This window comes from Marmota monax, unplaced genomic scaffold (assembly GCF_021218885.2).
Source record: "Marmota monax isolate L192 unplaced genomic scaffold, Marmota_monax_Labrador192_F-V1.1 WCK01_AAM20220418_F8-fsc00181, whole genome shotgun sequence".
In the NCBI taxonomy this organism is placed as follows: Eukaryota; Metazoa; Chordata; class Mammalia; order Rodentia; family Sciuridae; genus Marmota; species Marmota monax.
In genome coordinates, this window is record NW_026694276.1 from 2,978,428 (window position 1) to 2,997,922 (window position 19,495).

Genomic DNA, 19,495 nt, shown 5'->3' on the forward strand with positions numbered 1-19,495 from the left:
TAATTTAATTCTCTCCCTTGTTTTTTTCTTTTTTTCCCAATCCCCTCACAACCTCTTATATGTAATTTTGTATAACAATGAGGGTCTCCTTCCATTTCCATGCAATTTCCCTTTTCTCTCCCTTTCCCTCCCACCTCATGTCTCTGTTTAATGTTAATCTTTTCCTCCTGCTCTTCCTCCCTGTTGTGTTCTTAGTTGTTCTCATTATATCAAAGAAGACATTTGGCATTTGTTTTTTAGGAATTGGCTAGCTTCACTTAGCATAATCTGCTCTAATGCCATCCATTTCCCTGCAAATTCCATGATTTTGTCATTTTTTAATGCAGAGTAATACTCCATTGTGTATAAGTGCCACATTTTTTTTTTATCCATCTATCTATTGAAGGGCATCTGGGTTGGTTCCACAGTCTAGCTATTGTGAATTGTGCTGCTATGAACATCGATGTGGCAGTATCCCTGTAGTACGCTCTTTTAAGGTCTTCAGGGAATATTCCGAGAAGGGCAATAGCTAGGTCAAATGGTGGTTCCATTCCCAGCTTTCCCAGGAACCTCCATACTGCTTTCCAAATTGGCCACACCAATTTACAGTCCCACCAGAAATGTACAAGAGTACCCTTTTCCCCACATCCTCACCAGCACTTGTTGTCGAGATGATCACGTGGTTCTTATCGTTAAGTCTATTGATGTGGTGAATAACATTTATTGATTTCCGTATATTGAACCAGGCTTTGCATCCCAGGGATGAATCCTACTTGATCATGGTGCACAATTTTTTTGATATGTTTTTGTATCCGATTCGCCAGAATTTTATTGAGGATTTTTGCATCTAGGTTCATTAGAGATATTGGTCTGTAGTTTTCTTTCTTTGAAGTGTCTTTGTCTGGTTTAGGAATCAGGGTGATGTTGGCCTCGTAGAATGAATTTGGAAGTTCTCCCTCTTTTTCTATTTCCTGAAGTAGCTTGAAAAGTATTGGTATTAGTTCGTCTTTAAAGGTTTTGTAAAACTCTGCTGTATACCCATCTGGTCCTGGGCTTTTCTTAGTTGGTAGTCTTTTGATGGTTTCTTCTGTTTCCTCAATTGATATTGGTCTGTTTAGGTTGTCTACATCCTCCTGACTCAATCTGGGCAGATCATATGACTTAAGAAATTTATCGATGCCTTCACTATCTTCTATTTTATTGGAGTATAAGGATTCAAAATAATTTCTGATTATCTTCTGTATTTCTGAAGTGTCTGTTGTGATATTGCCTTTTTCATCCCGTATGCTAGTAATTTGAGTTCTCTCTCTTCTTCTCTTCATTAGCATGGCTAAGGGTCTGTGGATTTTATTTATTTTTTCAAAGAACCAACTTTTAGTTTTGTCAATATTTTCAATTGTTACTTTTGTTTCTATTTCATTAATTTCAGCTCTGATTTTAATTATTTCTTGCCTTCTACTTCTTTTGCTGTTGTTTTGCTCTTCTTTTTCTAGGATTTTGAGATGAAGTATGAGATCATTTATTTGTTGTTTTTTTCTTTTTTTAAGGAATGAACTCCAAGCAATGAATTTTCCTCTTAGAACTGCTTTCAATGTGTCCCATAGATTCCGATGTGTTGTGTCTGTGTTTTCATTTATCTCTAAGAATTTTTTAATTTCCTCCTTGATGTCTTCTATAACCCATTGATCATTCAGTAACCTATTGTTCATTCTCCAAGTGATGCATGCTTTTTCCTTCCTTCTTTTATCGTTGATTTTCAGTTTCATTCCATTATGATCAGATAAGATGCATGGTATTATCTCTACTCCTTTATATTGTCTAAGAGTTGCCCTGTGACATAATATATGATCTATTTTTGAGAAGGATCCATGTGCTGCTGAGAAAAAAGTGTAACTGCTTGATGTTGGGTGGTATATTCTATATATGTCAATTAAGTCTAGGTTATTAATTGTGTTATTGAGTTCTGTAGTTTCCTTATTCAACTTTTGTTTGGAAGATCTGTCCAGTGGCGAGAGAGGTGTGTTGAAGTCTCCCATGATTATTGTATGGTGGTCTATTAGACTCTTGAACTTGAGAAGAGTTTGTTTGATGAACATAGCTGCACCATTGTTTGGGGCATATATATTTATGATTGTTATGTCTTGTTGGTGTATGGTTCCCTTAAGCAGTATGTAGTGTCCCTCTTTATCCCTTTTGATTAACTTTGGCTTGAAATCTATTTTATTTGATATGAGTATGGACACTCCTGCTTGTTTCTGAAGTCCATATGAGTGATATGCTTTTTTCCAACCTTTCACCTTCAGCCTATGTATGTCTTTTCCTATCAAATGCGTCTCCTGTAGGCAGCATATTGTTGGGTCTTGTTTTGTGATCCATTCTACTAGCCTGTGTCTCTTAATTGATGAGTTTAAGCCATTAACATTTAGGGTTATTATTGAGATATGGGTTGTTCTTCCAGCCATATTTGTTTATTTATGTTACTAAACATGGTTTGTTTTCCTCTTTGATTATTTTCCCCCCTTTACTGTCCTACCTCCCACTGTTGGTTTTCATTGTTATTTTCCATTTCCTCTTCCTGTAATGTTTTGCCAAGGATGTTTTGAAGAGATGGTTTTCTAGCTGTAAATTCTTCTAACTTTTGTTTATCGTGGAAGGTTTTAATTTCATCTTCCATCCTGAAGCTTAATTTCACTGGATACACAATTCTTGGTTGGAACCCATTTTCTTTCAGTGTTTGAAATATGTTATTCCAGGATCTTCTAGCTTTCAGAGTCTGTGTTGAAAGATCAGCTGTTATCCTGATTGGCTTACCCCTAAATGTAATCTGCTTCCTTTCTCTTGTAGCTTTTAAAATTCTCTCCTTATTCTGTATGTTGGGCATCTTCATTATAATGTGTCTAGGTGTGGATCTCTTATGATTTTGCACATTTGGCGTCCTGTAGGCTTCTAGGATTTGGGATTCTGTCTCATTCTTCAAGTCTGGGAAGTTTTCTCGTATTATTTCATTGAATAGATTGCTCATTCCTTTGGTTTGGAGCTCTATACCTTCCTGTATCCCAATGACTCTTAAGTTTGGTCTCTTTATGTTATCCCATATTTCTTGGATGTTCTGCTCATGGTTTCTTAACAGTCTTGCTGAGCTGTCTATGTTCTTTTCAAGTTGAAATACTTTGTCTTCATTGTCTGATGTTCTATCTTCTAAGTGTTCTACTCTGCTGGTAGTATTCTCAATTGAGTTTTTAAGTTGGTTTATTGCTTCCTGCATTTCTAGGATTTCTGTTTGTTTGTTTTTTATAACCTCTATCTCCATGTATAGTTGATCCTTTGCTTCCTGGATTTGTTTGTGTAATTCCTTGTGGAAGTGATCTTTCATTGTCTGATTTTGCTGTCTAATGTCTTCCTTGATACTCCAGATCATCTGAAGCATGTATATCCTGAATTCTTTATCTGACATTCCATCTGCTGCAGCTGTTACCTCTTCTAAAGTTGAGTTGACCTGCATTGCTTGTGGTCCTTTCTTTCCTGGTCTTTTCATACTGCTTGCGTTTCTTTCTGCTTGGTGAAACTGTTGTGTTTTTGAAAATTTTTCCACCTATATATTTATATTGCTCTTGTATAGTTGAAAAGTCTCTCTTGCAGGGTCAGGCGGCGGTCTGCCTACTTTGCAGGCGCGGGCGGCGGCTCTGCTCTGCCCTTATTCCAATTGGGGTGACGTGTCTACCACGCCAGTGGGCCGCTGGGCTTATTCCGGGCGCGGGAGGCGGCTGTGCTCTGCCCCTACTCCAATTGGTGTGACTTGTCTACCACACCCGTGGACCGCTGGGCCTGTTCCAGGCGCGGGCGAAGGCTCTGCTCTGCTCCTACTCCAATTGGGGTGATGTGCCTACCACCCCGGCTGGCCGCTGGGCCTGTTCCACCGGTCGGTCTCAGGTCTGCCTACCTTGCAGGCACGGGCGGCTGCTCTGCTCTGCCCCTACTCCAATTGGGGTGTCCTGACTACCACGCCGGCAGGTCGCTGGGCCTGTTCGGGCGCGGGCGAAGGCTCTTCTCTGCCCCTACTCCAATTGGGGTGACGTGTGTACCACGCCGGCAGGCCGCTGGGCCTGATCCGCCTGTCTGTCGCAGGTCTGCCTACCTTGTGGGCACGGGCAGCGGCTCTGCCCTGCCCCTCCTACCATGCCCGCCGTCCGCTGGGCCTGTTCTGCCGGTCGGTCGCAGGTCTGCCTACCTTGCGGGCGCGGGTGGCGGCTCTGCTCTGCCCCTACTCCAATCAGGGTTACGTGACTACCACACTGGCGGGCCGCTGGGCCTGTGCCGTGCGTGGGCGGTGGCTCTGCTCTGCCCCTCTGGCTTGATGACAAAGTGAGAGAGACTCGGATGTTTGTAACTCACTTTCTTTACCAGGAGACCAACTGTTTCTGTCGCCGCTGGTATCGATGAAGTTCTCTCCTCCGCCGCTTTCTGATGACATCAGATCTCTGCCATGTTGGTATCCCATGGGAATGGCAGCATTTCGTTCCCTTTGCCGGGTGACCAAAGCAACGGGTGAGTCCTGACCGGCCCTCACAAGCCCTGTCTCAGTCCTGTTGCCACTGCCTATGAAGGCTCGGTTGGTATTTACCTCCACAGTATTCAGCAGGACCCGGACCGAGAAGCAATTTCTGCGGGTTCTTTATCCCTGGGCCAGACCAGTTCCGGGAGCCGGAATTCGGCCGCTCCATGCTCGGTGTATGTTATGATAGGAGCAGGCTCCAAGAAGCAGTTTCCGCGGGTTCTTTAGTACTGAGCCTGAGTAATTTGTCTGCGAGCCGCAGGCGAATGGCAGCCTGAAATTACCTGTTCTATGGCTGAATGAGCTGCGATCAGTCGAAAACAGGGATGGTGACGTCAGCTCTCCAAGATGGTGGCCACTGGCTTCCTCTGTGGTCTGACTGGTGTGGAGAACCGAATTGGACCGCTTCCTTCCCCCGTCTCAAACCCAGAATTCAGCACTGAGTATGGTGATTTCACAGCTGGCAGAAGCTCGCAGAAACTGCAGCGCTGTATCTTTGCGTTGCTATCTCCTCGTTTCCTAGCGCACGCCACAGACTCTAGCCGCGGGGCAATTTGCTGAATAAGCAGCGTGACCCTCCGTGCAGACAAATCTCTCGCATTTGAGCCCCCGTAGCTGATCCTCGTGCGATGGAAATCCTTCCTCTAGGTTTTGGAGCACCCCAATTTTGTTGGAAATTCCTAACAAGATAGCTTTTAGCCGTTCTAACTCGTCATTCTCCCGCACAGTGACGCGGTACACGGGGGTAATGCTCTCCCTTTGCCGCCATCTTCCCCTCCCTCTTCGAGTGTCTATTTTTTAAAAGGTTTATGTGTATCACGGCAGTTGTAAAGATTTACAGGATCAAGACCACTTTTAAGTTTAGGATCAGGTTTCAGCTACCTAAAAATATTGACTGATAACAAAAAGTGTTCCAAATGTGGCTATTCTGATCCATATTTTTCCTTAAAAAGAAGTATTTACAGAAAAAGTATAAAAGTTTTTGTGAGTTTATTATGCAAGCTAGCTTCCAGACTTCTCTTCCCAAATGCTGATTTAGAAATTTGGGTTCTTCACATATTTTACACACTTTTAAGTAGGATTATTTGGGGGGTTTGCTATTGAGTTGTATAAGTTCCTTGTATGTTTTAGATATTAACCCCTTATCAGATATATATGTTTAAAAGTTAGAAATCTCAACATTCTTCAACTAAACCCCTGGTGTTTTCAAAAGTCAAAACAGAAGTTCAGAGGTGCAAGCATATGCTAATATGAAATATTTATAATAATGGACACACAAACATGGAGTGAAAGCAGGTTAGAGTAAGAATGTTCAAATTAGTAAGTAGAAAGAAGAATCAGTCAAAAATTGTTAAAGAAACATTAATGACAGAAATTGTAAATACAAATGAAATTTTAATAAACAAAAAGATGCACAAGAGGAAAAACAACAGTGAAGAGACAACATACATAATGGGAAAAAATATTTGCAAATTGTGCATTTGAAAAGAGGTTAATATTCAGGTTATATGTGAAACTGAAACAAAAAAATAGAAAAAAGTAAATAATCTGAATTTTAAAATGGGCAAAGGACCTCAATAGGCATTTCTCAAAATAAGACATACAAACAGCCAACAGTTATGAAAAATGCTCAAAGCAACTATTCATCAGGGAAACAAAAAATCAAAACCACCATGAGATATCACTTTACTCCAATTAGAATGACTATTATTAAAAAAGACTAAAAAATAATGGTGGTATGGTTGTGGAGAAATGAAAATTTTCATATGCTATTGTTGGGAGAATAACTTGGTATAGCCATTATGGAAAACAGTATGAAGTTTCCTCAAAAAATAATTAAAAATAAAACTACTATATGATCCCAATATTCTACTACTGGATATTATCCAAATAATACCAAATCACTATGTTGAAAAGATATTTGGACTCCCAAGTTTAGTGCAGCAATATTCACACAAGTGAAGATAAAGAATCAATGTATGTTCCCATCAGTGGATAATTGGATAAAGAAATTTTGTATACATGCACAATGGAATAGTATTTGTACATTAGGACAGTAGGATCAGTATAGATAACAATATTGTAATGCATACTTCAAAATATCTAGAAGACTATATTTGGAATGTTTTAACCACAAAGAAACGATAAGCATTTGAGGTAATATATATGTTAACTGCAATGCTTTGATCATAACATCAAATTTAATGAGAATGTATATAATTATCAAAACATCACATTCTGTCCCATAAATAGAAACAATTATTGTATGTCAACTAAAAAAAATATCAAACTTAAAGAAATCATGCAAACAAAAAAAATATAGATGACAAAAATAAATGTAAAGATATCCCAAGTTCATGGATTCGAAGAATTAATACTCAAAATGTACATACTACCCAATTTAACATAGAGATTCAATGCCATCCTTATAAAAATTCCAATGACATTTTTCACATGAAATCCATATGTACCACAAAAGGCTTCAAATAGCCAAAGCAGTGTTGAGAAAAAAGAACAAAGTTGAATGTGTCATACTTCCTAACATCAAAATCTACTATACATCTATAGCAATTAACATATTACTGGCCTAAAAACAAACTCATAGAGAACAGAATAGAAAGCCCAGAAATAATTCCATGTGTTTGGGATAAATTAATTTTTTACAAAGTTACCAAGAACAAACAATGTAGAAAAGACAGTCTCTTTTGTAAATGATGTTAGGACAACTAGATACCCATAAGCAGAAAATGAAATCAGACTCTCATGTTGTATACAACAAATAAACTCAAAATTCATTAAAGATTTAAAAGTAAGGCACAAAACTTTAAAACTACTAGAAATAAACATAGGAAAAAATCTCCATGACATTGGCATGGGTAATGATTTTCTTATATGAACCCCAAAACACAGGTAGCAAAACAAAAATACGATAGTAAAAACCATCTACATTCTTCCCACTGGAGAAACGTTTCTATTAACATTTTAGTTTATATCCATACATTGTATTAAAATCAGACCAATTTTAAATCTTTTATTCCCATATTTTTTCTTATTAATGTATATTGAGCAACTCTCCATGTTATTAAATATTATTCTATAATATCTACACTGTATGTACATAATTCTACAGTGTACCCATAAAATAATTTATTTTATTTGGCATTATTTTACCACATTGAACAAGGTATTGACATAAATATAGGGACAAATGGGGTATATAGACAAATTGGCCCCAGAATAAATGTAACCTTGGGCTCACCAGCATGGATATTAAACCTATTTTATGAGGAAAAAATCATATAAAGATTAAGATTCCAGGCTCTGGAGCCAGACTGCCTGGGTTCAATTATAAATCTACTATTTACTAATCTTTGACAAGTTATTTTGCCTTTTCGTGCTTCAATCTATGGATCTGTAAAATGAGGATGATGATAGTTTTTATCTCAAAGACTATAGTGAAAATTAAATGAGTTGACAGATGAAACTGAAATATACTGATGTTTGATATATGCTCTGGAAATATTAACCTTGTTATTCTTACCAATGAACTAAAGAAGAAAGGAAATTTTAAATCTTCAATTCTGCAGGTGACACAAAACAATGAAAGTGTACACCAGAATGAAATGAAAGCCAATATCATGGAGATATATATCACAAGATACTTTGGTATGTGCGTGAAACAGAAGAGTATAAACTAGAAGACAAAGGTAATGTGTGATACATAAATTAGAAGATAGAATGAACTTTTTAATTCCAGGCTGATGGACTCCAAGCAAATAATTACAGCCCAGGGAAGGAAGCCAGACTAATTTTTAAGTTGATAAAACTTTTCAAAAACCGTCTGAATTCATTATCACCATAAAACTGTGAGTTCTATTGCCACATTTAAAGACTTTAATTTCAGAGAGGTTAATTTAGTTAACACAAGTTTATTTGATATTATAATGACCAAAAACTCTGTATTTTAACTGCTAATTTTGTGTGATAAAACACTGCCTTTCATTTTAGACTCTTGCTGAAATCAAGACTGTCATATTTGGGAGAATGATTAAACCTACTTGTTGGGCACAATCTACTTCAGGAGTTGGTAGACCATAACCTTTGGGTTGAATCTGGCCTGTTGCTGTTTTTCTGAAGAGTTTTATTGGACTTCAGCCATTAATTTTAAGTTGTGTGTGTATATTGCCACATTACAACAACAAAATTGAGTGAGTGAAACAGGTTATGTAGTCCATAAAGTAAAAACTACTAACAATATAATACTTTGCAGAGCATTTGCCAATACATGATCTATTGGAGTAAATAAAAAAATAGATCACACTCTTCAATATATAGAACAAAGAGTGAAAGCAAGATTTGTGGATTAGAATGTGTAAGTTATCACAAGTCCTAAAAATGATGGCTACAGTTTGCTCATGACTAAAAGACAACAGAGCAGAACAAGTAAAATGGAGATGTAGGATACAGAGATAATAAAGCCTGGTGTTAACAAGTACACCAATTATATGGCAGGACAATAGAAAACAGTACTTTAGATGTCCTGAGAAACAAACTCATTTATACCATTAATATATGTGAAAGCTATCATCGACCCAGTTCTTTAGGGATTAAATATAATCCTTGATATTGAATATAATCTTTGATTTCTATGCTGTATATAAAATCCATCTTTTTCTTCAAGAGGAATGGCACCCATACTTCCATTCCCACCAGATAGTTGATGAATGCTTGGGAACACTACAATGTCTAGAAGAAAGACTCTTTTTCAAGAAGATTGCCTTTTATAAACTTTCAAGAGTCACTTGTAAGTTTTATTTCAACCAAGCCATTTAAGTGACTTTTCTAATACCCAGGAGCAGACTGAACACTCTCCTCATTGCTACCTTCATCTCTCTGTTCCTGATTGTATAGATGACTGGGTTAAGAAATGGAGTCAAAACTGCATCAAATATGGCTAGAAATTTGTCCAGAGGTGTTAAAGGAGAGGGGCACACATAGAAAAAGATCAGTGGACCAAAGAATAAAACCACCACAGTAATATGAGCTGAAAGAGTGGAAAGAGCCTTGGATGAACCTCCTGAGGAGTGTTTCTGAAGAGTAGCCAGAAGGAAGATGTAAGAGTGGATGAGCAGAAAGAATGCCCCAAAGGAAATGAACCCACTGTTAGCAGTGACCATGGACTCCAGTTTATGGGTGTCTGTGCAGGCAAGTTTGATGAGCCGGGGTATGTCACAGTAAAAGCTGCCCAGTACATTGGGGACACAGAAGGGCAAGTTAACAACAAAATCCAACTGGGTTGATGAGTGAATGAGACCAATGGTCCAGGCACCCACTAAAGTAAAAATGCACATTCGTGGGCCCATGCTGGTCCAGTAGTGCAGAGGCTTGCATATGGCTATGTATCTGTCAGCGGCCATGGCTATGAGCAACACCATCTCAGTGCCCAAAACAGCATGGCTAAAGAAGATCTGAGCTATACAGCCCCCAAAGGAGATGACTTTCTGCTTTCCGAAGAGATCACAGATCATCTTGGGTGCTGCAATAGAGCAAAATATCAGATCAATGACAGAGAGGTTGGCCAGCAAAAAATACATGGGGGAATGCAAGTAAAGGTCAGATGTCACAGTGACAACTATGAGGAGGTTTCCTTTCAAACTGGACATATAGAAGAGACAGGAAAAGCAAAAGAGAAAAATCTGGATCTCCCAGGAATTGGAGAGTCCCAGGGACACAAATTCAGACACTAGAGAGTGGTTTGGTCTATACACTGGCTCATTTGGTAGATTTACTTTCATGTTTCCTAAAGGAAAAAAAATGAGAAAATTCAAATTATTAATATTATATTATTTTCCTCTATGAAAAAGTGTATAAATTATTGAAGCCAAATATTACCTGAGCATTTAAAAAAAATCTAATATTCTCTTGACCACTAATTACTGTTGTTACATATGTCAGTAATTGTGCTTCATCAGGGCTTGCTAACACCAGGAATGTGAGCAGTCCAGTGGACTGGTACACCTGTGGCACCTGATAAAACCACATAGAGCACTGACATTAACTCGCTGTGATGGATGATCAATGCTAACCATTCTCTCCCTGGAGGAGTAATAGCCAATTTTGTATTCCAGACAAAGACATGTCAGAGATTTGTAGGATTCTGTGACTGATTTTGTTGCTCAAACCAGAAATTATATTTCTCTAATTTAGACCTTTGAAGATGTCACTCATTCTTTTATACTCAAATTGAATGGCAGCTCATCTGTCTACACCTTCCTCATGACCCTCTTATGTACCCAAATTTACTTACGTTACTTGTTGGTCATGTATTTGTTCTTCCCATATGATTATAAAACTGATCAATAATAAAATCATCATCCCTTCAAGTTTTTATTTCCATAGTTTCCCACACAGCGTCTTGCAAATACTAAGTGAGCAAAAAGATATTTTGAGTCCACAAATGATTGGAATGAAATAGTTTCTATTAATGTATTAAACTGAATTAAAAAGTCATGAAGGTGTTTGGGGAAAGAGCACTTTAGACAGAGACAACAGATAGCAAAAGCCCTGAGATGGGAGCTCACATGCCATGTTCAAAGAACCGTAAGGAGATTAAAGAGGCTGGGACATAGTGTGTGAGGAAGGAGTGTGTATAGGGTTGAGAAGCCAGGGGAACACAGGCAATATAGGTCATTATAGGTCTTCACATGGGCTTTTGTTATTACTCTGAAGAATTACCCAACAACCAGATTTTGAACAGAGAAATGAAAAAAGTCCACTTCACGTTAAGGGATTAGTCTGACTGCTACATTGTGAATACACTTCAAAGTTTCAAAGATAGCAACAGGAAGATAGGCTAAAAACACATTTTTTAATCTTGAGCGAGCAATGATACAAGAGATGATGTTACTCAGAATGTGGTGGCAGAGGTAGTGGCAGTTAAAAGTAAGTAGATCCTGGATATATTGAGATGATACATAGGGAACTGGACTTTTGGAGACAATGAAACACTGCGTTTCACTGGAGAACTTTCATCTGAAAATAAACAAAAATCCCCAAACCTACAATAAAATATGCATAGTACTGATAAATGCACATTCAGTTGCAAATCTAATGAGGACTCTGGAATAGTAGAGGATAGGAAAGGCAGCAGAATACAACAGACACTAGTATGGCAATATGTAAATCAATGGATGTGTAACTGATGTGATTCTGCAATCTGTATATGGGGTAAAAATGGGAGTTCATAACCCACTTGAATCAAAGCGTGAAATATGATATATCAAGAACTGTGTAAGTTTTGAACAACCAACAATAAAAATTTTTAAAAAAGGAGATGTTTGAAGCTTTAAAAAGGAGACTGGGGTTGTGGCTCAGTGGTCATGAACATGACAAGGCCCTGGCTTCCACCCCAGCACCTCACCCTCCATAAACGGGGGGAAGCTGAGGCAAACACGCTTTGCTTTCCTTGACTATTATTTTCTTTCCTTCTCTCTTTTTAACTAAAGGCCATTGAGGTTACAAACTATGATTATTTAATATTTGCTCTCTAAATAAAAATGATAGTAGAAGCAAATGTGACTCCATGTTGTTTTATGACTTCATCCTGTAAAACAACCATGCCAAGTAGAAGGGTCATGACTGGGGCAAGATATACTTTTCCTTTTGCTATAGAAACCTTTAAGAACACAGAACTACCTAATGGGGCATTGTTTCTGTAACTAGGGTAACAGGGCTCTGTTTCTGTAACTGGGGTGATTGAGCTAACTGTGATTGGTTAGGCTTCCTTCCGCTTGACTGCACTGTCCTGCTTCTGTAACCTGGCTTGCTTGTATTGGCTAGACCCCCTGAACATCCCTTTTGCAGTTTTCAGGCTTATAAGAAGTGCCCTTGCAATTGTTCGGGGCTGATCATATCAGAGGCATATCCAAATTATTTCAGCCATACTACTTGAAAACTCAACATCTCTTTTTTTTTTTTTTTTGCCATTCCTATGCTTTTTGTAATTCTGATAGTCCAAATCTTCTTCCCTACTCCCAGCCGGACTTTCTGGTTCTTTGTTTTATACCTTGTCCACTTGCTTCATTAGCAGTCAAAATAAAAATATTATCAGGGACTGTCTCAATAAATCTTTACTGTGCATGAATTAAGTAACCAATTCTGCTACCCTTCTTTTCACTTTGCCTCTGAAGTCTAATTTCCATGTACCTGAATTTATTATTTTTCCTGAAGTTCATTTACATTTACCTTGCATCAGGGTGACCAAAATTAGAGGGAAGAATAAAAACATCTACGTTCCCAACAGACAAAGGTCATAGCAGAATGATTACCCTACCCCTCCAATAATACCATTATAACAATTTTTCTATGTCACAGTTGAAAATGATCCTGTGGATCTGTAAATAGGCATTCAGGAAAGGTAGGTGGTGAGGGGTGAGGTGTCTGAAAAAAAACAGCTTACCAGTCAATCTTTCTCTAAATTCTGTGTGTATCATTTGGTTTTAGTTCCAGTAAAGGTACTAAACTGTAGTGAACTTCTCCCTTTTCAACTTTTCTGAAAAGACAGAAATAAAACAAAGCAAGTAGTCCTAACTTTGAACTTCTGTAGGTTATTAATTTTCCTTCATTAACCTGTTGAAATGATTAATGATGTGAAACAAGTAAATTCTTTACTAAAGCATTTCTGGAAGTCCCAAATGCCCTGTTTATGCTGAAGATGTCACATTTGCTGACCTCAAGTTTCCCTAAATATCACCCTTGATATCACCCTTGAAACCAAGACACATTCTTAGTACAGGGTAAAAGTCAAAGTCAGTTATTTACTTTTTCTACAATCTGTACTCCCTAGTATAACTGGTTCCTTTTTACTGACATTATTACTAACCTGACTATAATCAAACAGTTATTTGACATCTGAAAACGGAGATTCTACCACTAGGCTATTTTTCTGTAACTGAATTGAATATATCAAGTCCTTTTTTTTTTCTGTTGTTATCTTCACTTTCTGTCTTTGTGCCTACTTGTTCCCAGACCACAGCATCTTCAGGTAATCAACTCCCTGAATAGCTGAGTTTTCAGCTTGTGTGACTGCTATTATATAAAAAACTAAAATAATCAAAAAGATGAGTAATTACCAGCATTGGATAATAACCAAGTAATTCTGCAGAAACCTGGATTTGCCAGTTTTTCTCATGTTGTCAGGGGAATTGTTCCTGGAACCCAATTGGTTTAGGAAGAATAACCAGAAGAAAAACTTTGTAATGACTCACTGGAGAGGAAACAAAACTGAAACTGGGTATTTTAAAAGTATCACCTTGCAGGAACAGCAGTGCATGCCTGTAATCCTAGCAAATCTGGAGGCTGAGGCAAGAGGATCACAAATTTGAGGCTAGCCTTAGCAATTTAGTGTGACCCAGTCTCAAAAAATGGCTGGGAATGTAGCTCAGTGGTAAAGTGCCCCCTGGGTTCAATCCCCAGTACTGCAAAAAAGAGAAAGAAAAATGATTACTTTTGGCAATTATATCTTCCAATTCTCACTTGCTTGTTTATTGCCTAAAATGAGGCAGATTGTGAAATACGAACACAGCTAGTCAAATTCATGGGGATTTAACTCTAAACTTCAGCTACAATGTAAAATCTCCAAAATAACAATAGCCATTTTAAAAAAAAAAATGTCCACGAGATTGAAACTCTCTTAAAAGCTAGAACTAGACATGGAGTTTATTCATTCAGCTCATTCTTCTACCCATATGTAAGTCCCTGCCCAAAGAGCTTGAAGCCCCACAAGCAAAGCACCTTAGCCCATTCTGGGTAATAGTTCCACTGAAGACATCATGCACACAGTAGGTAGAAACACAGAAGCAAGAATCCTTAAATCTCCCTCTCAGGGGAAGTAACACCTGAGTGGAGACTTGAGAGTTGGAGACAGGAATGAGGGTGGAAAGATGAATTCCAAGCTTGAAGAATGAAGTATGGCAAGTTCAATATGTCAGAGAAACTAAGTGGTTTAGAACTAACAGGACAGTAAGTGCAGGTGGAGAGTGGGTAGGAGAGTTTTTACAAAATAACACACCTGATCCAGACTATTTGAACCAAACTGAGAGGTGGGCCAAGACTCTAAATTTTTTTTGAAAGTGCCTCAGGTAATCCTCATGAATAATTCTCTTTGAAAGCTGTTGTTCTGCCTTATGCTTCTCTTTGCAGTCCCATACTATACCTTTTTAACTGTACCAATGTCATCACATTGAAACTGTTTCTCTCTACCCTGCCTTATTCATATTTTCTCTCTCTCTCTTTCTCTCTCTGTCTCTTTCTCTCTCCACTGCCTTGTGCATTTTCTACCATATGTTAGGCACTGTATAAATATTTGTTCAGTTGAGCAAAACTAAAATATGAAGAATAAAATCAATCCAAACTTAAAAATGGAATTTTAAAATAAAATCATAACAGATGATTAAAACAGAAACAAATCATGATAGAATGGTCTAAAATTATAAATTTTAGACAGAAGACACTATAAAATAAGGTTGAAATATAAGCAAATGACTGAATTCTTAACACTGCGTAAGTCGAAACTGCTTCGTAAGAAAGACTTCCCCTGGCAGCAAAGCAGAAAGAGCCCCTGATCCCCTTCAGTGTCTCTCCAAAGCCACTCATGTCTATGGCCCACAAACCCCTTTCCACACACCTAGGAAAACAATGAGAAAATGCTTTGTGATTCAGGCCTGTGATCTGGCAGCTCAGAAGTACATGCCTCTTAGCCCCAGAGGAGTCTATAGCACAGTAAATTCAAACAGTGTAATCAAGCTTCATTTTAGCTGGAAAAAAGAGAATATATCTAATATATTTGAGTTAAGAAAACTCAAAATCCAGTTTAAAGTATTACAGAATGACTTGAGAGCAGCAAAGGTCACTACTTTTCATTTTTAAATCATTATAATTAAATAGAGAATATATGAGCCTAATTTCATTTTTAAAATTAGAACATCACAAATAAAACCAAAGACCCTTTGACAATGACCCCTAATCCAATTTCCCTTCCTTAATCTCTGGGGATAACAACAGATGGTCACATTTTTCCAGACCTTTCTTAGCTTTACATTTATGTGTACTTAACATTATAGATGACTCTAGTTTCTTTTCACTGTTTTATAGATACTGCCAAGAATTAATCAAGGCCCATAGAAGAAGAGATGTCACAATTGCCATGCCCACAGCCAGTTGTGCCAGGGCAAGGTGGGAAGTAGAGTGCTTAGAGATTGCATGTGAGACATAAGGCTTCATTACAGAAGTGCCTTCAGGGAAGGTCCAGTGGTGACAGTTGAACGAGTAGCACCTCCGTCCACAGCAGTGCTTTGCCAAGCAGTGCCCTCTCTCCCTCATGGCATTTTGTCAAGTGGTGGTTGGCCGAATGAGTGACACATATCCTTTGCACATTACTCTCAGTTCTACCGCAGTCACCACTAAGAGGGGATCTATATGTTAGGCTGTAGGAGCAGTGACATCATCAGCATTAACTTGCTTAATTTGCTTGTATACACAGCATCCCAAGGGGCCATGTTGTGATGTACATGCAAATAACAATAAGCAACTTTCCACAGATAAAGTTAGTTTGCCCTAGTCCAAGTGTGCACGAGAGAAAGACATTCCTTTAAAGTAATATGCATCTGGACACAACAGCCCAGGTTTGCTCTCAATGTTTCCTTAACTTGGCTAGATTTTTGAGAAAAGAAAAGGGCTTTCAGGATCATCTTGTTTATTCACCCCATTTTCTTTAATCGTGATACAACACTCAAATGGCTAACTGAAGAGAACTTATTGAAGGAATTATATTCAGGAGTTTGGGCAGAGTTATTAGAACCAATAAGACATGGAAAAGGAATCCAGGGCTAGCAAAGGAAAAGAGCTCTTAGCATCTGTAGGGTAACAGGGCTCTGGGTAAGAAGGGGTTCTACAATCATAAGTAAGCTACAACTGCAGAAAAGGGTGTCCCCATAGGATCCATACAAGTGGAGAATAACAGCTTGCTTCTGTAGCTTATTGTAGGCTTTTCCTGAACCCAAAGAAACTACTCATCATCTCAAAGTGTTGAGCCCCAAGTAGTATTGTCACTGAAACTTAGCAGACTATTCCACTAATCTATGAAGTCGGTTGCTTTGAAGTGATAGGGCATGTGGGTAGATGAATAAGTTCCATGTGTTGTGACCTCATTAGTATATTTCATTTCCTACATAATGTACCCCTGGTCAGACACAATATTGCATACATATCATTTGATAGCTCACACAGTTTTTGTTCTTCTACCCCAAAACATTTATTTAATAGACTCTTCTATGTGTGCTCTCAAGATTCTGACCTCCTTGCACAGACTAGAAGAGTCCCCAACTGGCAAAGAGTGTTTGCAAGTGATAGGAGAGAGAAAGAAGATCCAGTTCAATATCCCTTATCCCCCCGTGGAGTGCTACCAGAAATTTCTGTATTTAGGAGAGATTCTTCCTTTAAAAAAAAGCTCATTTATATTATTATATTATTATTAAATAGTAATAAATATTATTCCTTAGGAATTGAGGTTCATTATTATAATTATTATAATCTTTCATAAGTAATTTACATGTAATTCCTTCTCTGTTTTCATAAGTGATTTTTCTCCATTCTAACTAGAAGACGGAGTGGTTTCAATGTTACTGTAGATATCAGAGTAGGCAAAGAAAGAAAGACTTTTCTCTGAATTTTATCATAAAAAATGAACTTGCTTTGTTCAACAAAACACTTTGTTGTTGCACAGTGTTCACAATGCAGTCACTTAAGAGATCTTCCCGTAACTCACTAGCTGTCTGCATACTTTCTTCATTGCCACCTTCATTTCTTGATTTCTTAGTGTGTAGATGACAGCATTCAGAAAAGGTGTGACAAGTGCATCAAATATAGCCAGGAACTTATCCAGGTGTGTGGAGGAAGACGGCTGTACATAGATGAATATCAAAGGACCAAAGAACAAGACCACCACAGTGATGTGAGCTGTCAGTGTGGACAGAGCCTTGGAGGAGCCAGCAGAAGAGTGTTTCTGAACAGTGAGAATGATGACAACATAGGAAATGATCAGTGTGAAGAAGGAGCCCACAGAGATGAAACCACTGTTGGCTGTGACCATGAATTCCAGTCGGTAGGTGTCTGTGCAGGCAAGTCTGATGAACTGAGGGAGGTCACAGTAAAAGCTGTCCAACACATTAGGGCCACAGAAGGGCAACTTTACTACAAAAGCCAATTGAACTAGTGAGTGCATAAGGCCAACCACCCAGGCAGCCACTAAAAAGACGATGCACATCCTTGGGCTCATGATGGTCAGGTAGTGCAGAGGCTTACATATGGCCACATATCTGTCAAAGGCCATGGCTAGGAGCAGCACCATCTCCACACCACCAATGAGATGGATGAAGAAGATCTGGGTGATGCAGCCTCTAAAGGAGATGACTTTGTGCTTCCTGAAGAGGTCATAAATCATCTTTGGGGAAGTAACAGAAGACACACCCAGGTCAATGAAGGAGAGGTTGGCCAACAGAAAGTACATGGGAGAGTGTAAGTGAGGCTCAGAAGCCACCTTGAACACAATAATGGAGTTTCCCATCATACTTGCCACATAAAACATGGAGGAGAAAACAAAGAGGAGTAGTTGGATACCCCAGGAGTTGGTGAGTCCCAGGAACATGAACTCCAACACCACAGAGTGATTTGCTCCATCCATTGGCTTTGTTGGAGGTGCTGCCTGAAGGAGGAAAAACGGGAGAAAATGCAAATTATGACAACGATATTAATAGACCAGGAGGGATGAGGTCAAAATCATGAAAACCTTCTTTTTACTTTAGCATTAAAACCAACCTGAAAGACAAGGCTCGTTGGCCCTCAGACTAGGCTCCGGCAGAGTGACCACCCTCCTCACACACAGTGTGTCCTGTCAGGCTCCCTGTGCTGGAACCCAGCACCTTGGTTACAGGGGTCTGGCCAAGGTCGCAAGCAGAGTCACAGAGTGTGAGGCAGACCCAGGAGAAAGCCATTGATCTGGTAACAAAAGCCACAGAAGAGAATAAAGCCAATTACGCCAGGAGGCACTCCAAATCTCCAGCATGCTGTATCGGCTTCCTCCACACTATCAAGTCTGAGGCACACAGGCACAAGGCCAAGAAGAGCATTGGAGCCAAGTGTGAAGAAGCCGGTCAAAGAAATCAGAGTGAGGGCAAGGGCAGTGATAGTGACAGTGAAGGGGAGAGTCCAGAGAAAAAGAAACTTCAAGAAGAGCTGAGGGCTGCTGTTGTGATGCAGAAGCCCAACATAGGATGCCATGATATTGGTGGGCTGAAGGGGGCCAAGCAGGCTCTCAAGGAAGCTGTCATTTTGCCAATTAAATTCCCACACTTGTTCATAGGCATCTGTACCCCTTGGTGGGCGATACTGCTCTTTGGACCCCCTGGCACAGGGAAATCCTATGTTGCCAAGGCTGTGGCAACAGGAGGAGATGGTTTCTGTGAGCACAAAGCTGTTTTTATCAGAAGAGAAGATAGGCACATCTTCAATGCTGCCATTTTCCCCCTAAGAACACTGAACCCAGCCACTGCCTTGGGTCCCTGCCCTGGAAATGGTCTAATAAATCCTTTTCCCTTCTTGAAATTAAAAAAAAAGACCTAAAGCCCAACAAGTGTTCAACATCAATAATCATCAGAGAAGTATAACACCATAATGAAAGAAATGAATAAGAAAAATTAAAAATAGAACTATTACATAATCCACAATATCATTTCTAGATAAATATCCAAATGAAATGACATCATTATATCCCCCAAAAATATCTTCCCATAGTCACTGTAGCATTATTAGCAATATCCAATGTATGGAAACAACCTGACTGTCCACTGACAGTTGAGTGGACCTCACACATGTGTGTATACACACGCACACAATGGAATATTCTTCAGC

The 19,495-nt window shown here is 38.9% G+C and overlaps 2 protein-coding genes across 2 annotated transcripts; both read right to left on the reverse strand.

Moving 5' to 3' along the window:
* Window positions 1–9,360: 9,360 nt before the first annotated feature.
* LOC124108671 (olfactory receptor 4F15) lies at window positions 9,361–10,326 on the reverse strand. Its single transcript, XM_046467149.1, has one exon. It carries the CDS (start codon window positions 10,324–10,326, stop codon window positions 9,361–9,363), a length of 966 nt encoding a protein of 321 aa, XP_046323105.1.
* A 7,004-nt stretch (window positions 10,327–17,330) lies between these two features.
* On the reverse strand, window positions 17,331–18,269 carry LOC124108712 (olfactory receptor 4F21-like). The gene has a single exon (XM_046467254.1). It carries the CDS (start codon window positions 18,267–18,269, stop codon window positions 17,331–17,333), a length of 939 nt encoding a protein of 312 aa, XP_046323210.1.
* Between the last annotated feature and the right edge of the window lie 1,226 nt (window positions 18,270–19,495).

Excerpts from the sequence above, each read along its gene's own strand:
- LOC124108712 (XM_046467254.1), bottom strand. The coding sequence starts at position 18,269 with ATGGATGGAGCAAATCACTCTGTGGTGTTGGAGTTCATGTTCCTGGGA.
- LOC124108671 (XM_046467149.1), bottom strand. The coding sequence starts at position 10,326 with ATGAAAGTAAATCTACCAAATGAGCCAGTGTATAGACCAAACCACTCT.